Source organism: Toxorhynchites rutilus, chromosome 2 (assembly GCF_029784135.1).
Source record: "Toxorhynchites rutilus septentrionalis strain SRP chromosome 2, ASM2978413v1, whole genome shotgun sequence".
Lineage (NCBI taxonomy): Eukaryota > Metazoa > Arthropoda > Insecta > Diptera > Culicidae > Toxorhynchites > Toxorhynchites rutilus.
Window position 1 is genome coordinate 281,215,882 of NC_073745.1, and position 13,425 is coordinate 281,229,306.

Genomic DNA, 13,425 nt, shown 5'->3' on the forward strand with positions numbered 1-13,425 from the left:
GTTAAAGCTCCTCATCTTACACCATCTCACATCGGAATACGTCTGAGTTTCGCCAAATTTCACATGAACCGACAGTGGGACATGGTATGTTGTGACGAAGAATGTTTCCAAAAGAATTCATTTGCTATATACCATAACGGAAAGTTCTTCAATGTATAGGCTATCCTCACTGACGAAAAAAAGTTCGAAAAGCTCATGGTTTCAACGGGTACTGGCGTGATTTACGGAAGAAGGAACAGTATTTTTCAACCAGGAATTTTGGTAGAGGCTCGTGCATGGTATGGGCGGGATTCTGTGCAACCGAAAGTTCAATATAGCTTTCACATCATTCAAGGATTACACACGTGTTCTGGAATGCTCTCTTGCATGGATATCACATATAACAAAAAAATCACATTCCAGCAAAACGATGCAACTATTCATCCCAGAAAGTAACCTAAGCAATGGATTAAGAACCAAAAACTTGATTTTTTGGACTGTCCGGCTCGCTCTTCAGACTTGAATCCTGTAGAAAATTTTAGGGGGGATCCTTGTACGCAGAATTTACCCTGAGGGAGAACGGTACACCACGATTGAAGAGCTCAAGGTCGCAATTTCAGAAGAATGGAAAAATATCGAGAAATCCGTTCAGCAGAATTTGGCAAATAGTATTCCAACACGAATTTTCAAGGTTATTAGTCGAAATGGCAAGGTTGCCAACTATTGACATGTAAATCAGCTGACTGTTTTGAGTTTTTCATTGATAACACTTATGAATTTTGAAGTGATCTTATAGAAACTGGACAGCTGAAATTATCACATTTAAGCACAATAAACAAACAAACAACTTTTTTGAACGAAATTGATGTGATGAGAATAAAGTATATTTAATTCTAAGTATGCAACAATGTATGAATATATCTTGTTGAAATCCCAAGTGTTTGTGTTGCAACGAAATAGAATCAGGGTGGTCATATAGAAGTTGGACAGAGTGTAGAACATTAGGCAGGCATTAACTTCATAAAACAAAAATAAACGCTCAACCGTTTGAGTGCGGAGGAGCGTGATGGTGCTCCTCTTGTTATATGCCAAAACTGCGAAGAACGGAGGATTTCGTCTTTCAGGAACCCCACTATGTTCCTGAAAGACGAAATCCTACGTTCTTCGCAGTACAACATGAAAAAAATCTGGATTCTATCGCTTATTGCTCATCCATTCTTCGATGATTTTTGCACCTATTCATCAGTCCATATAAACATACCCAAACTCATTCGCATTTCTGGCATATGCTCACAAAATTTGCTCCGCACTCAAACGGTTGAGGAATCTTCTTTTTTCAATTACTTATTTATATAGGCAAATTCATAGGCCTTCCATCTTTTAACAAATGATTGATTGAAGTTGTTTCGAAAATATCAGTAAGCTGAACATGATAAAATTATGGCACTAATGAACTCCATATATCTACCAGAATCAGTGATGGTATGAATCATTTCTAATGGTCAATGCGTGAATGAATGACACCTTCAAACCGATGTATCGGTAATAGGATTGGGCGATCTTTATGAAAAGATCGATCTCGTCGAATCGATTCTCCAAACGGAGTAGGGATCGATCCATTGATTAAATCGGTACCAAAGAATCGATCTTTGCCGAATCGATCTTTGTCGAATCGATCTTTAAAGAATCAAATATCTTTTTCCAATTCATCCGCTTATTCTATAGGAGTGTCGTGTTTTCTTTAGACATGGAATACAAATTTCATATTTCTATCCAAACATCAAAAGCATTTTGTTGTGTTCCTCATCATGGAGGCCACAAAAATTGAAAGTCCAGAAAAAAACATTTTCCAGGGCATTCATTTTGTGACGTCATGGAGTCGTTTAATTAAGCATTACTGTAAATTCAACAACTGATAAAAGCCAGTTGTGCCATACGTGCGTCATTCAGACGAAGCCGATTCTTGATTTTGGCGCCAGTTTTTAAGAAGTTAAGTTAAGTTTCGCCTGGAATTGATCTTTACATCTAGATCAGTGAACCTATGAGCCACTGGAGACAGTAAATCCCCTTAGTTGCTGCCGCTAGTTTTGTACATAACTAAATCGTAGAATTAGCGATTCAAATGTTGACATCGTGTTTAAAAAAATTGTCAGATGGTCAATGGTGAGATTAGAATTGATGTATACTGAAAAACAGATTTACAAAAAAGATTTTCTAAGATCGAAAAAATCGAAAATCGAAAGAATCGATTCTTTCGATTTTTTCGAGGCAAGAAGATCGATCCAAAAAAATTGGAATGGAAAAGATCGATCTTCGAAAAATCGATCCGAGATCGCCCAATCCTAATCGGTATCACCACCAGCGAGCGACTCTTTTACTCTTCATACTTACACAGAAATAATACTTTCAATGGTGAGCTACCAAGATCTTAACATATTAAGGACCGCCCGTTTTGGGGCAAAGTTGTACGCTTCATTTGTTCGGATTCCATGAATGAGATCGTTTTCTTCGATGTGGATGAGACGAAGGCGAGCCATCGGTAGGCCTTGTTAGATTCTTGGCTGAGTAAGGATTTAACCATCAAGTGTAGAAAACGCGGGTTATTTCGTGATCCATCCGTAACAGACGGAACGCGAGACACGAGAAAACTCGTGAGCGGTCCTTAAAGTGTTGAGAGAGAAATATGGAATCTTATCGCGAATGCACCCTACAAACTGTGGATCTCATTTTGTACAGCTGAGGATGGGGGTGGTACAACTTACAATAAATAAAAAACACTCACTATCGTGAAGCAATTTTATGCTGGGATTTGTACACAAAACGAGTGAAAAGAGTAACTTACTTGGGGGTAGTGGGGGCAAATTAGTCATGGGGTGCAAAGTGGTCACCTGCTTGTTTGGTAGTATAACTAGTGGCTATAGATGCCGTATTGATAGTCACATTATGCTTGAAAATTTTAATAACTTTTGAGTCACCCTGCACTTACAAATAAAAACAGAAATTGCTATCTCGATAGCCATTCGGCCATAGTTCTGTCCGCATGGTATCTAAGGAATTTCTCGTGAAATTTAGTTTATTCAATCTGATATATTAGATAAATCATCGGTTTGGACGACTGTTCACATATTCTAGGAGAGGGGAACAGATATTTCGTTTAATCTCAGCGATTAATTAGCATAGAAAGTATTTTGATGTTTGGGGGCAAAGTGGTCATAGGTGAATAACAACTTACAATGTTCTGTTTACTAAAGCTGATATACCTCATCACATTCTGCTCTTGAAGAAGGTCCTTTTATGGCTTTGACTCTGGATAAATATGCCACTCCAACTAAACCAAGCGGAACGTTATGTGTTACTACTACGTTTTTTTATGCAAGAGAAAATTTAAATTCTCTAGGTTTAAGACTCTAGGTGAATAGGCCAAGCGTATTTCATACATGTACCTACTATATCAAGTATTATTTGAACAAATTTGGACGAAAAAAAAACACATAAATCTATCCCATTTAGCTTGATATGTGCGAGTGACCACTTTGCCCCCACTAGGTGACCACTTTACCTCCAAGTAAAATAAAGGTTCAATTTTTCACCTTTTTTCTAATGATTAAAAGTATACTATTTTGAATTTTTATAGTAAAAGCCGTTTGCTATCTTGAAGAACAATGAGTTGAACTATAATATTCCTCGAGAAACGGGAATTGAATCGGTATGTGGGCGCTGGAAATGGCCGTATTTCTTAGGGTGACCACTATGCCCCCACTTCCCCTATCTGATCAAGATTCAAAGTAGCGATCATTTTGTTAAGGAGGGAGAGGATTCTTTGTTGCTTGCAGTTTGTACATACAGTGATTTCAACAGTTTAAGATTAATCTTGAATCGATGTTCGAACTCCACGGTACTTGATCGTTTTTTTAAGTGCACAACAATAAATTTAAAAAAAGTCGAAAATTTTTGCGAATCAGGGTATTTTGACGACGGCGCCAGTGGTTGTATGGTTAGCGTAACAGCCTCACAATCCGATCGGCCTGGGTTCAATCCCAGCTGGCGTCGTTGGGATTTTCTGAGGCGAAAAATCTCTGGTTACGTCTTCCTTCGGAGCGGAAGTAAAAGAAGTTGGCCCGGCTCATGAGTTGTTGAGTCTGATAGGTAGGAACAGGTGGAGTCGCCTCCCTGATGTCGGTGATTGGCACTAAAGTGGCGGAAATAGGCCGACGAAAAATAAGCGAAGATAAAAAAAAAAAAAGGTATTTTGAAAACGAGTTTGATCATCTGGTTCTTTAAGTTTTCAGAAGTTGGCGTATACCCTTCTTCTGTAGGAGCATTGTACCACTATGACCATTAGTTTGATCTATTGTAGTGCACTCCAGTTTGCTGTGTATGCAGGGTCAGTTCGTTCCATCACTCAGGGAATAAGTGATAGATGCACTAGGACTTTGCATATCCCCCCACGAAGGTATGACTTTCTTTATGAAGTTTCTGACCTGTTTTGGTTTAGCAGACCAAATCTCGTTAGGCATATGAATGCCCTTTCCAAGAACCTGCAATCTTCGCTGAATTAGTGTACTGCATTGACACAGTAAATGTTCCGAAGTTTCAGCTTCGAAATTGCAGAAACGACAGTTATCATCTGCCAGTTTTCCGATTTTTTATGGTGATACCTGCTCGAACAGTGTCTGGTCAATAGACCGGTTAATGTACTCAAATCTGCCTTATTCAAGCTGAGTAGGTTGCGTGTTATTCTGTTACAAGGTGTAATGAATAATTTGGATTGTCTTGGTGTTGATAGAGCCCTTCAGTTGGCTTCAATCATTGATATTTCCCAGATTTTGAGCCCAGATTTCATGCATGATGTAGATAGTCCACAAAATGACTCAGGCCCGACGAATTTAGTTGAAGATCCTAATCTTGCTAAGAGATCGACCTTTTCATTACCTTCTATACCGCAGTGACCAGGTACCCGGTATAGATATACTTCGTTAGTAGCAGCTAGTTGTTTTAAGTATAAAATACATTCCCAAACTAGCTTTGACTGAAATGTGTGCTTTTACTGCATTAAGAGCTGCTTGGCTATCTGAGAAGATACAGATGTTGGCACACCGGTATTTTCTAGCCAAACAAATATTTGTACATGTTAGAATAGCTTGTATTTCTGCTTGAAAAGCTGTAGGACACTGTCCCATTGGAATTGACATGTCGATTCCTAGTCCAGTAATACCAGCTCCCGTAGATTTACCAATTTTAGATCCATCGGTACAAAACACGAGTGATCCTGGACGAGTTTTCGGACCACCTTCTTCCCATTCGTTGCGATTTCACTTCAATTTGAAGGAAACACTGAACTTAGTCTTTGTTTCCATACAGTCTTCATTCATGCTTACTATAGTGTTCAGTTGAAATTTTTTCAGGATTTGTAAATGCCCTGTGAGATCTCCTTCTAGAAAATGTTCTATACGTTTCAGCCTAAGAGCACCTTTTTCCGCTTATAGTTGCACATATTGGTCCAAGGGTAGAAGGTATAAAAGAGCATCTAGGGCTTTGGAGGCTGCGCTGGGCATTGCTCCAGTTATTGATAAGCATGCCATACGTTGTAGTTTATCGAGCTTTTTCTGAGCTGATATTTGTGTAGTTTTAGGCCAACACATTAGCGAAGCATATGTTAGTCTGGGTCTCACAATTGCCAAGTGAATCCAGTGAATCATTCTCGGTTTTAGTCCCTACTTTTCCCGAATAATACTACTACAAGTCCATAGCGCAGTCTGGGCTTTAGATATTACATACTCCGGTTGGTCGTTCCAATTTAGTTTTTGGTCGAGCATGACACCTAAATATTTGGTTCGTTTTGAGAGCTCCAATAGTACACCTCCCAATCTAAGAGGTGGAATCTTATACTTTCTTTTTCTGGTAAATGGAACTGTTTTTGAAGAATTAACACTAAGTCCTTCCAAATTGCACCATTTGAGTGTGTAGTTAAGGGCTGTTTGCATTCTATTCGAAATAGTATACTCACATTTACCCCTCACTAAGATGGTTATGTCATCAGCAAAACCAATGACTTCGTATCCTAAATTAGCTAGGTTATTGAGAAGATCGTCGACAACTAGGGACCACAACAGAGGAGACAGGTCTCCTTCTTGAGGGCAACCTTTATTTGGTTCCATTGTTAGAGTAGATCCTTATAATTTAGCTATTATTAGTCGGTTGGTTAGCATGGCAAGTATCTAGTTGGAGATGCACATGTCAAAATTATATTTTTTCATAGCTTTATTTGTAGAGTTGTACGATGCATTGTCAAATGCTCCCTCAATATCAAGAAAAACTGTAAGTGAGATTTCTTTGGCATCAAAAGACTGCTCTATTCTAGGAATTAACGTGTGAAGCACTGTTTCAGTTGATTTATTTGCTTGGTAGGCAAATTGAAATTTGTTCAATGGTCTCCTGTTCAAATATGATGATTTGATATGGAGATCAATCACCTTTTCCATCATTTTTAAGATGACAGATGTTAGACTAATTGGTCTATACGCTTTGGGAGTCGTCCTGTCGCGTTTACCAGCCGTTTACCAGAAGAGGTACAGTGATATCCTTGCTTTTTTGTAACAGCACCGGATAAATCCCGTCTGGTCCTGGAGATTTAAAGGGCTTCAAGGAACTAAGTGTTTCCTGGGAGTCGGTTGTATATTGACCATTTTCTTTTTTCAGACTACCAAGTCCGTTGGTGTGATACTTAGCTTTATAAAATCTTGTTACAACAGGTAAACTTTCTACCTGTTCACAGATTAACTTCCAATCCCTTCTCTTAGATTTACGGATTTCTTTGTTATATTCTGTTAGACAGTTTTTGTAATCTGTCCAATCAGAGGTAATTTTTGCTTTGTTGAAGAGTTTTTTTTTAGATAATTTTGTAAGACTTTAAAGTTTTTTTGTTCCACCAGGATGCATCCTTACTTGAAGTATTTGCATCGGTGGACAGTTTTCTTCGAAGGTGGATTAAATATTGGTTTCAAATTCTGATGAAACTATTTCAAAATACTTTCCACTGATATCAAAATATTCTCCTGAATTTTGGAATGATAACTATCCCAATTTGATTTTCTCGGATCTCTGAATTGTTCGATCAAAATATCACCAGAATTATAATTAAATCATTAAATGATGTTTATGATCAGTTTCTTCATTTGACACATGCCAATTTTTAAACTTATCTGATAGTTTAGAACTACAGAGTGTTAGATAGTTGGCGACTATGCTGTGACACGAATTTCTCATGTCGACATAGGAAAGCTTCTACTGTTGACTGGATTTAACCTTCATCGTTAGAAAACTAAACCTATCACAAAATTGGAAGACGAAAGGCCGAAATTTTGTAATAGTTGATTACTATTAGAGTCATTCAAATGTAAAGACATTCACTACATAACATCACCTTGTGTGCAATTGCACCTGGAATTAAAATTCATGAAAAGTTCAAACCGTACCACTTCCGAGCACTTCGAATGTTTTCCAGTCCCATTCATTCTGCACTTCCGCATTATTTTGAAACTTATGAACTGTCACCGGAGAAAATCCGTACCATTCCCCTCCCCGCCCATCCGTCTGGACGGACCAACTATACTTACACACAGTTCCGGCATGAGCGTGCGCCTCGAACACGATGATGGACGCCAGCTCCCGCTTGATGGATGTGGACAGATGTGACAGGGCGGCGATGTGCAGCAACTCCTCGTACACCAGCTCCAGCTCTTCGTGCGTTCGCTCGTGGGATCTGCACACGTGCACACGGGACCGGAAAGTGGAGAATTAGAATTGCAAATTAGTGTTCCGTTTTTAGTGGATGTGGAAGTGAACGAATTTTTGGCGCGCGCGTTTCCTTACGCGCGATTGTTGTCCGACCTAGAGGACAATCGACCGCTGGATTCACATGGGACTTTGCGAGAATGAGCGTTTCCGCTCCGGCGAGACTCGACATCATTAATTAAAAAGTTTGTTATTGTGGTGAGATCACCGCGTTGCTGTATGAACAAATCGGAATGTTTTTGCAGAGCAGACTGAGTGTTTCAACAGATGTAGTAATTTGCATTTTTTATATATTCAATGATAATTATATACCTTTTAATTATTTGCAGTCTAGAAATTCTATAAATATTTTACAAACAACCTACTTATTTGGCGAATAATATATCACTTTTCGTCGTCTGCAGTTCTTTCCACTGCGTACATGTTCAGCTTCTCCAAAATAGAAAATGAAACATTTTGAAAAGGGAAAGTGATTTCTGTTTTCATTTAATGAACATTAGATTGAATTGAATTGCGTTTCAATTAAAAAGGACATCTGTAGTAGATTAGGGAGAAAACACAGTGAAGCAAGCGAGCAAAGAATTAATGGTTGAGTACAAATTTGACAACATTGCTCGTACTTAAACGGAACGCACTTTGCCGATGCAAAAACGTCCTCAAATCTTTAAACTATCTTTAGTCTCCCCATTTGAAAATGACTGGCGGAATTCCGCTTAGCACCTCTCCGACAAATTGCCGCTTCGTGGTAAACCACGTACATTAATCTTTGGGCGCTGCTTAGCTCGCCTCATTTTACAGAAGTAGTTGACACCCATAAATAAGCGCAGGGGGTGATGAAACACACCGTTGTAAACCAGCTCCCATCTCCTTCCCCACGTTAAGGCAGCCATTATAAATTGTAACCACACCCTAGTGTTCGAGCTAATGGAGAACTACCAGCGGTAGCGTTTTGGTGTCACGAAAATGGCATTGTTTGAACAGTATAACTTGCCAGCACCAACACCGCCGCCACCCTCCGGGAGGAAGAAAACGACTTAAATGAGAATAATTGAAACATAAAGCTTTCTGGGGGTTCCTAGGAAGGATGCTTGCTGTTTTCTGGGGAACGCATTTGAAAATTATATCACTGAAAAATGACAGTTGACTCGTGAAAGACACATTTGCGATTCTCAGCGCTTCCTTGGAGACTGACGTTAGTCCTGCTGATAGTGGGTTAATAGTTGCTAGGGAAGTTTCACCGTCTCTGGTTTTATGTTATTATGTATACTATGCGGATTTATTCCTATCTCCCTTTTTGATTTGTGGGCTTGGTCTTTCTCAAGACCGAGTGTTTGGTGTAGTTTTCCAAATTGGTCTTTTTCAATACTAGAAAATGAAAGAATCTGTGAAATTATAAAGCCTCTATAATTCAAACCATGATCATCATTTTTTAATATAGATATCGCACACAGGGATGCAATTTTGTTTGGTGGAGGAACCGCTCCGATTTTTATGCCGTCTGGTGAAGAGTGCTTCTGTACTATTGCATCACTTGGTACTGGAGTGTAAATTTAAAATTTTGAAAGCCCGAGCGTTACGTTCGGGTGCAAGGATTTGAGCGTTAATACCTCTTTGCCGGCTGAACGAAGTGGTAAGACAATCATTTTGAGAGGGCTAAGTTCCACTAGAAATGTTAGTGCCATTAAAGGAGAAAGAAGAAGAAGGAGTGATAGTGATATATTGTGATACATATCTAGTATTGGGAGCGTTTCCACTCTTCTATGCAGGTAATTTTCAAGAGCTGGATATCGAATACCTTGTCCTTAACCCTTTCGCTACGAGCGTCGTCTATAGACGACATCCGCGCTATGAGTTGTGTGTACGACCGTCGTCTTTAGACGACATGAGAGTGATACTGCACATCGATCACATCAGCGCGATGTGCATACTTTTCGGTGCAGTGCTCAGTACAGCGGTAGCACTCCGGCGGAGCACACTGCCGTATTGAAAGGGTTAAAGTAGAATTACTCTGAAAATAAAAATCACTGTTACAGAAAACGAACATGTGCAGGATTGGTTAACAAAAACTGAAAAAATACGGTTCGCTCGCATTTCCGACGCTTCGAGGCTTGTTCTTAATGTTTCAACTACAGTAGAACCTCGATTTTCCGCGCAATAGTCTAGCAAGATCACAACGAATAACGAGAATCACGAATAACGCAAAAAGGACTAAAAACGTGGCGCAAACACGAAAAAAGATATTTCTGCATGAAAATTGTGTTTCATCAAAGTAGAAATCACAAAACTATTCATCTGTAAGTTCGTGTACCCCAGTGGCCAGACAATGTGAAAGCCATGATCCAGACACTACCACTCACTAACAAATTTCAGGTAGACTTTAAATTTACCACACACAAAAGTGTAATGGTTATAATGAATTAAGAGATAGCATAGTGAGATTATAAAACTGGATAACTGTCAACGATTGAAGAAGGGACAATTGCTATGAACCATATGTTCAGAATACGGACAGGTTCTGATTTATTATATATATATATATATATATATATATATATATATATATATATATATATATATATATATATATATATATATATATATATATATACAGGTAAACTTCGATATAACGTCGATCGAAATAACGTACACATGATCAAAGTCTAAAAAAATTTTTTTTAAAATTTTTTTTCTGAAAGAACAATAGATTATCTGTATTTTCATACTAAAATACTAAAGCTTGTGTTGTAAATTTAACCAATCCCGAAATACTACTGTTTTGTGATTCCGGATTCTAAATGAATAAAAATTCAATCAACAAAACGAAGGGAAACATCATCAGAAAAGTTGGCTTCGTCTTCCTATTGATTTTATTCATCAACCTTACTGATTCTTATGGACTCGGAAACTGACCCGATCAACATGAAAATTGGTATGTAGAGGTTTTTTGGGCCGGGGAAGGTTTTCATGATAGTTTGAGACCCCTCCCCCTGTTTTTACGGAAAATATTGTATAGGGTACTAAAGGAAACATTTTGGCAATAGTATCATATATATGAGTCCTTATATTCAAACTTCAAATTATTTTTTCATCAAAAAATCTTATAATAAAATAAAATTTAAATACCCAGTACAAAAAAATTCTATATATTTTCTGGCAGTTCGAAATTTTGAAAAACATATAACTTTGAGACACACTTCTGCTCTAAATTTTCTTTAAATGCGTTCTTATGTGTCTTTTTTATTCTACATGTGACGTAATTTTTCCTGAATTTTCTTGCATTGCGAGAAAAAATATTGTTTTCTTCATCTTCTGCATTATTATTTTTATTTTATTGAAATCGATCATTTTATTGCATTCGTTATTTTCAATTGTAAGATTGAAATATAAAAAATGAAAATAATTTTAAGTGTTCTCCTCATTAATCCGAATGATCTTTCCACAAGGACTTTATTTTTTCTCACAGAGCTCTATCGTATTGCTGACTCCTATGAATTTGGTAAACAGTCCAAATCCAATGTAAAGATAATCTCAAATACTAGAAAAAAATCTTTGTACAGCACAATGCTCTATATATACCGACAAAATTTAGACATATGAAAAACAAAATTTAAAAAATATCAGAGCAGTAATGGGTCTCTAAATCTCTATATATAATATAATATATAAAAATGTTCTGTTCGTTTGTGTACGCGTCAAAAATTCGAAAAGTACGGAACCGATTGAGCTCAAAGTTGGACATAATATACAATCCACTTCAAGGAGTTTTGTTACGGCATAAAAATTGGAAAATTGAAAGAAAAATGATTTTATATATGACCAGAGTGCGTTTCTGAAATTGAGCTTCTAATGAAAACTATTCAGTAATGGATATGTGGATATGATAGAAACATCTTTTTTCGACATGCTTGAAAAAATCGTGAACTGAAATTGTGTTTCGATCTCTATATATAAAAAAATGTTCTGTTCGTTTGTGTACGTATCAACAACTCGAAAAATACGGAACCGATTGAGCTCAAACAATGATACAATATTCAAAACAATTAAACACATCTAAGATTGTTGTTACAACATAAAAAAAGAAAAATTCAACTCAATCATGCAACCACTATGTGCCACAGCAAAGCGTGGCAGGGCACAGCTAGTTCAAAATAAATTAAAAATGCCCAAAGGCAAAAAAAACGCTGTGGGAAAAATCAACACATACGAACGCATTTAAATAAAAATTAGAGTAAAATTGGGTCTCAAAGTAATATTAAGTAATATAAATGCCTGAAAATATATATTTTTTTTGTACCTTTTTCGCTGTAAAATATATTTTCAGGCATTTATATTACTTAATATTACTTTGAGACCCAATTTTACTCTAATTTTTATTTAAATGCACTCCTAAAATTCTGGAAAAAATCACATATACCTAAAATAGACGTAGAAGAAAATCTGAATTCAAACTAGAGTAGTACTGAATCCCAAAATAAAAAAAAAACTAAAATTAAATTTAAAATTAGAATAAAAATTAATTTAAATTTTTTTAGTATTTGATTTTCTGATGAAACAACTGTTTGAAAATATTGTTCGATACACCTAAGTAAGATGTACTTCCAATATTGACGTAGGACTACGTCTTTCATTTCTGTACCGGGGTGTAAGTTCAAAGTTTTTTTTTCATATTTTTGTCCCAAAGCTATTGAGAATAGCGTGAAAAAAACGAAAAGGTGCATTTTTCACCATAGATCCTATAGTGTACCATATAAGGACTCAAATATATGGTTCAACTACCAAAATGTTTTATTTAATACCGTGTACAATATTTTCCATACAGCTGATGATTTGGTTTGGGGGACTTTTTATTTCCCTACTCAGACAGACTCTCTGAAAGTATAAAAAATTTTTTTTGTGCCGCGCAACACTGAAAAAAATCACACATATCTAAAAAAACCGTAGGAACACATTTAAATATGAATTAGAGTAGTACTGAATCTCTAAATCACAAGATTTTTTTTTTCAAAATTCCAATATTTTTTTAGTACTTAAATTTTTGATGAATTTTTTTTTTGACAATTTTTCTAGATACACTGTAGTAAGATGCACATTCAGTATTTTTTTCAAATTTTTATCTCGAAGCTTTTGAGGATGACGTGAAATAAACGAAAAAGTTCGTTTTTCACTAGAGATCCTATGTTAAACCACATAGGGGTTCAAATAAACCGTCAAAATCGTCTTATTTAATATCCTATTACTCCCTTACCCGGCCAGGCCCTTTCTGCATAACTCGAAAACTAATCAAGCAAATGGAGCCAAATTTGGAATGTGAAGATTTTAGGGGTCACGAAACGTTTCTATGGGGAATGGACAGTCCTCCCCCCTCTCTAAGGGTAAAGAGGGGTGGGGTCTGTCTTCATTCTATCATATTTTCTGTATAAAACATTTATTCCATGTAACGGAGAAACGTGTTATTTGCAAGTGGTTGAAAAATCTTGAACGAGAATTGTGTCTGAAAATAATCTGATATTATAATGATGAGTTTTGGTAGAAGTATTTGGAATTTTAGAGTAAAAGGTAAATTCAACGGGTCCTATTAGAAGATCAATCAATAAACAGTTCTGCGATTGGCCTCATGAACTTGTGCTTAGTAAGAAAACGTAAATGTTTGAA

General features: G+C 36.8%; 1 protein-coding gene across 4 annotated transcripts in view; it reads right to left on the minus strand.

The window, feature by feature from the left end:
- The window catches only part of LOC129764816 (rap guanine nucleotide exchange factor 4), a 511,489-nt gene that overhangs the window by 77,164 nt on the left and 420,900 nt on the right, over nucleotides 1-13,425 (minus strand). For all 4 annotated transcript variants that reach the window (XM_055764313.1, XM_055764312.1, XM_055764315.1 and 1 more), the window contains one exon: nucleotides 7,596-7,741. In XM_055764313.1, the coding sequence (XP_055620288.1) occupies nucleotides 7,596-7,741 (146 nt within the window). The remainder of the gene's footprint in view (nucleotides 1-7,595; nucleotides 7,742-13,425) is intronic.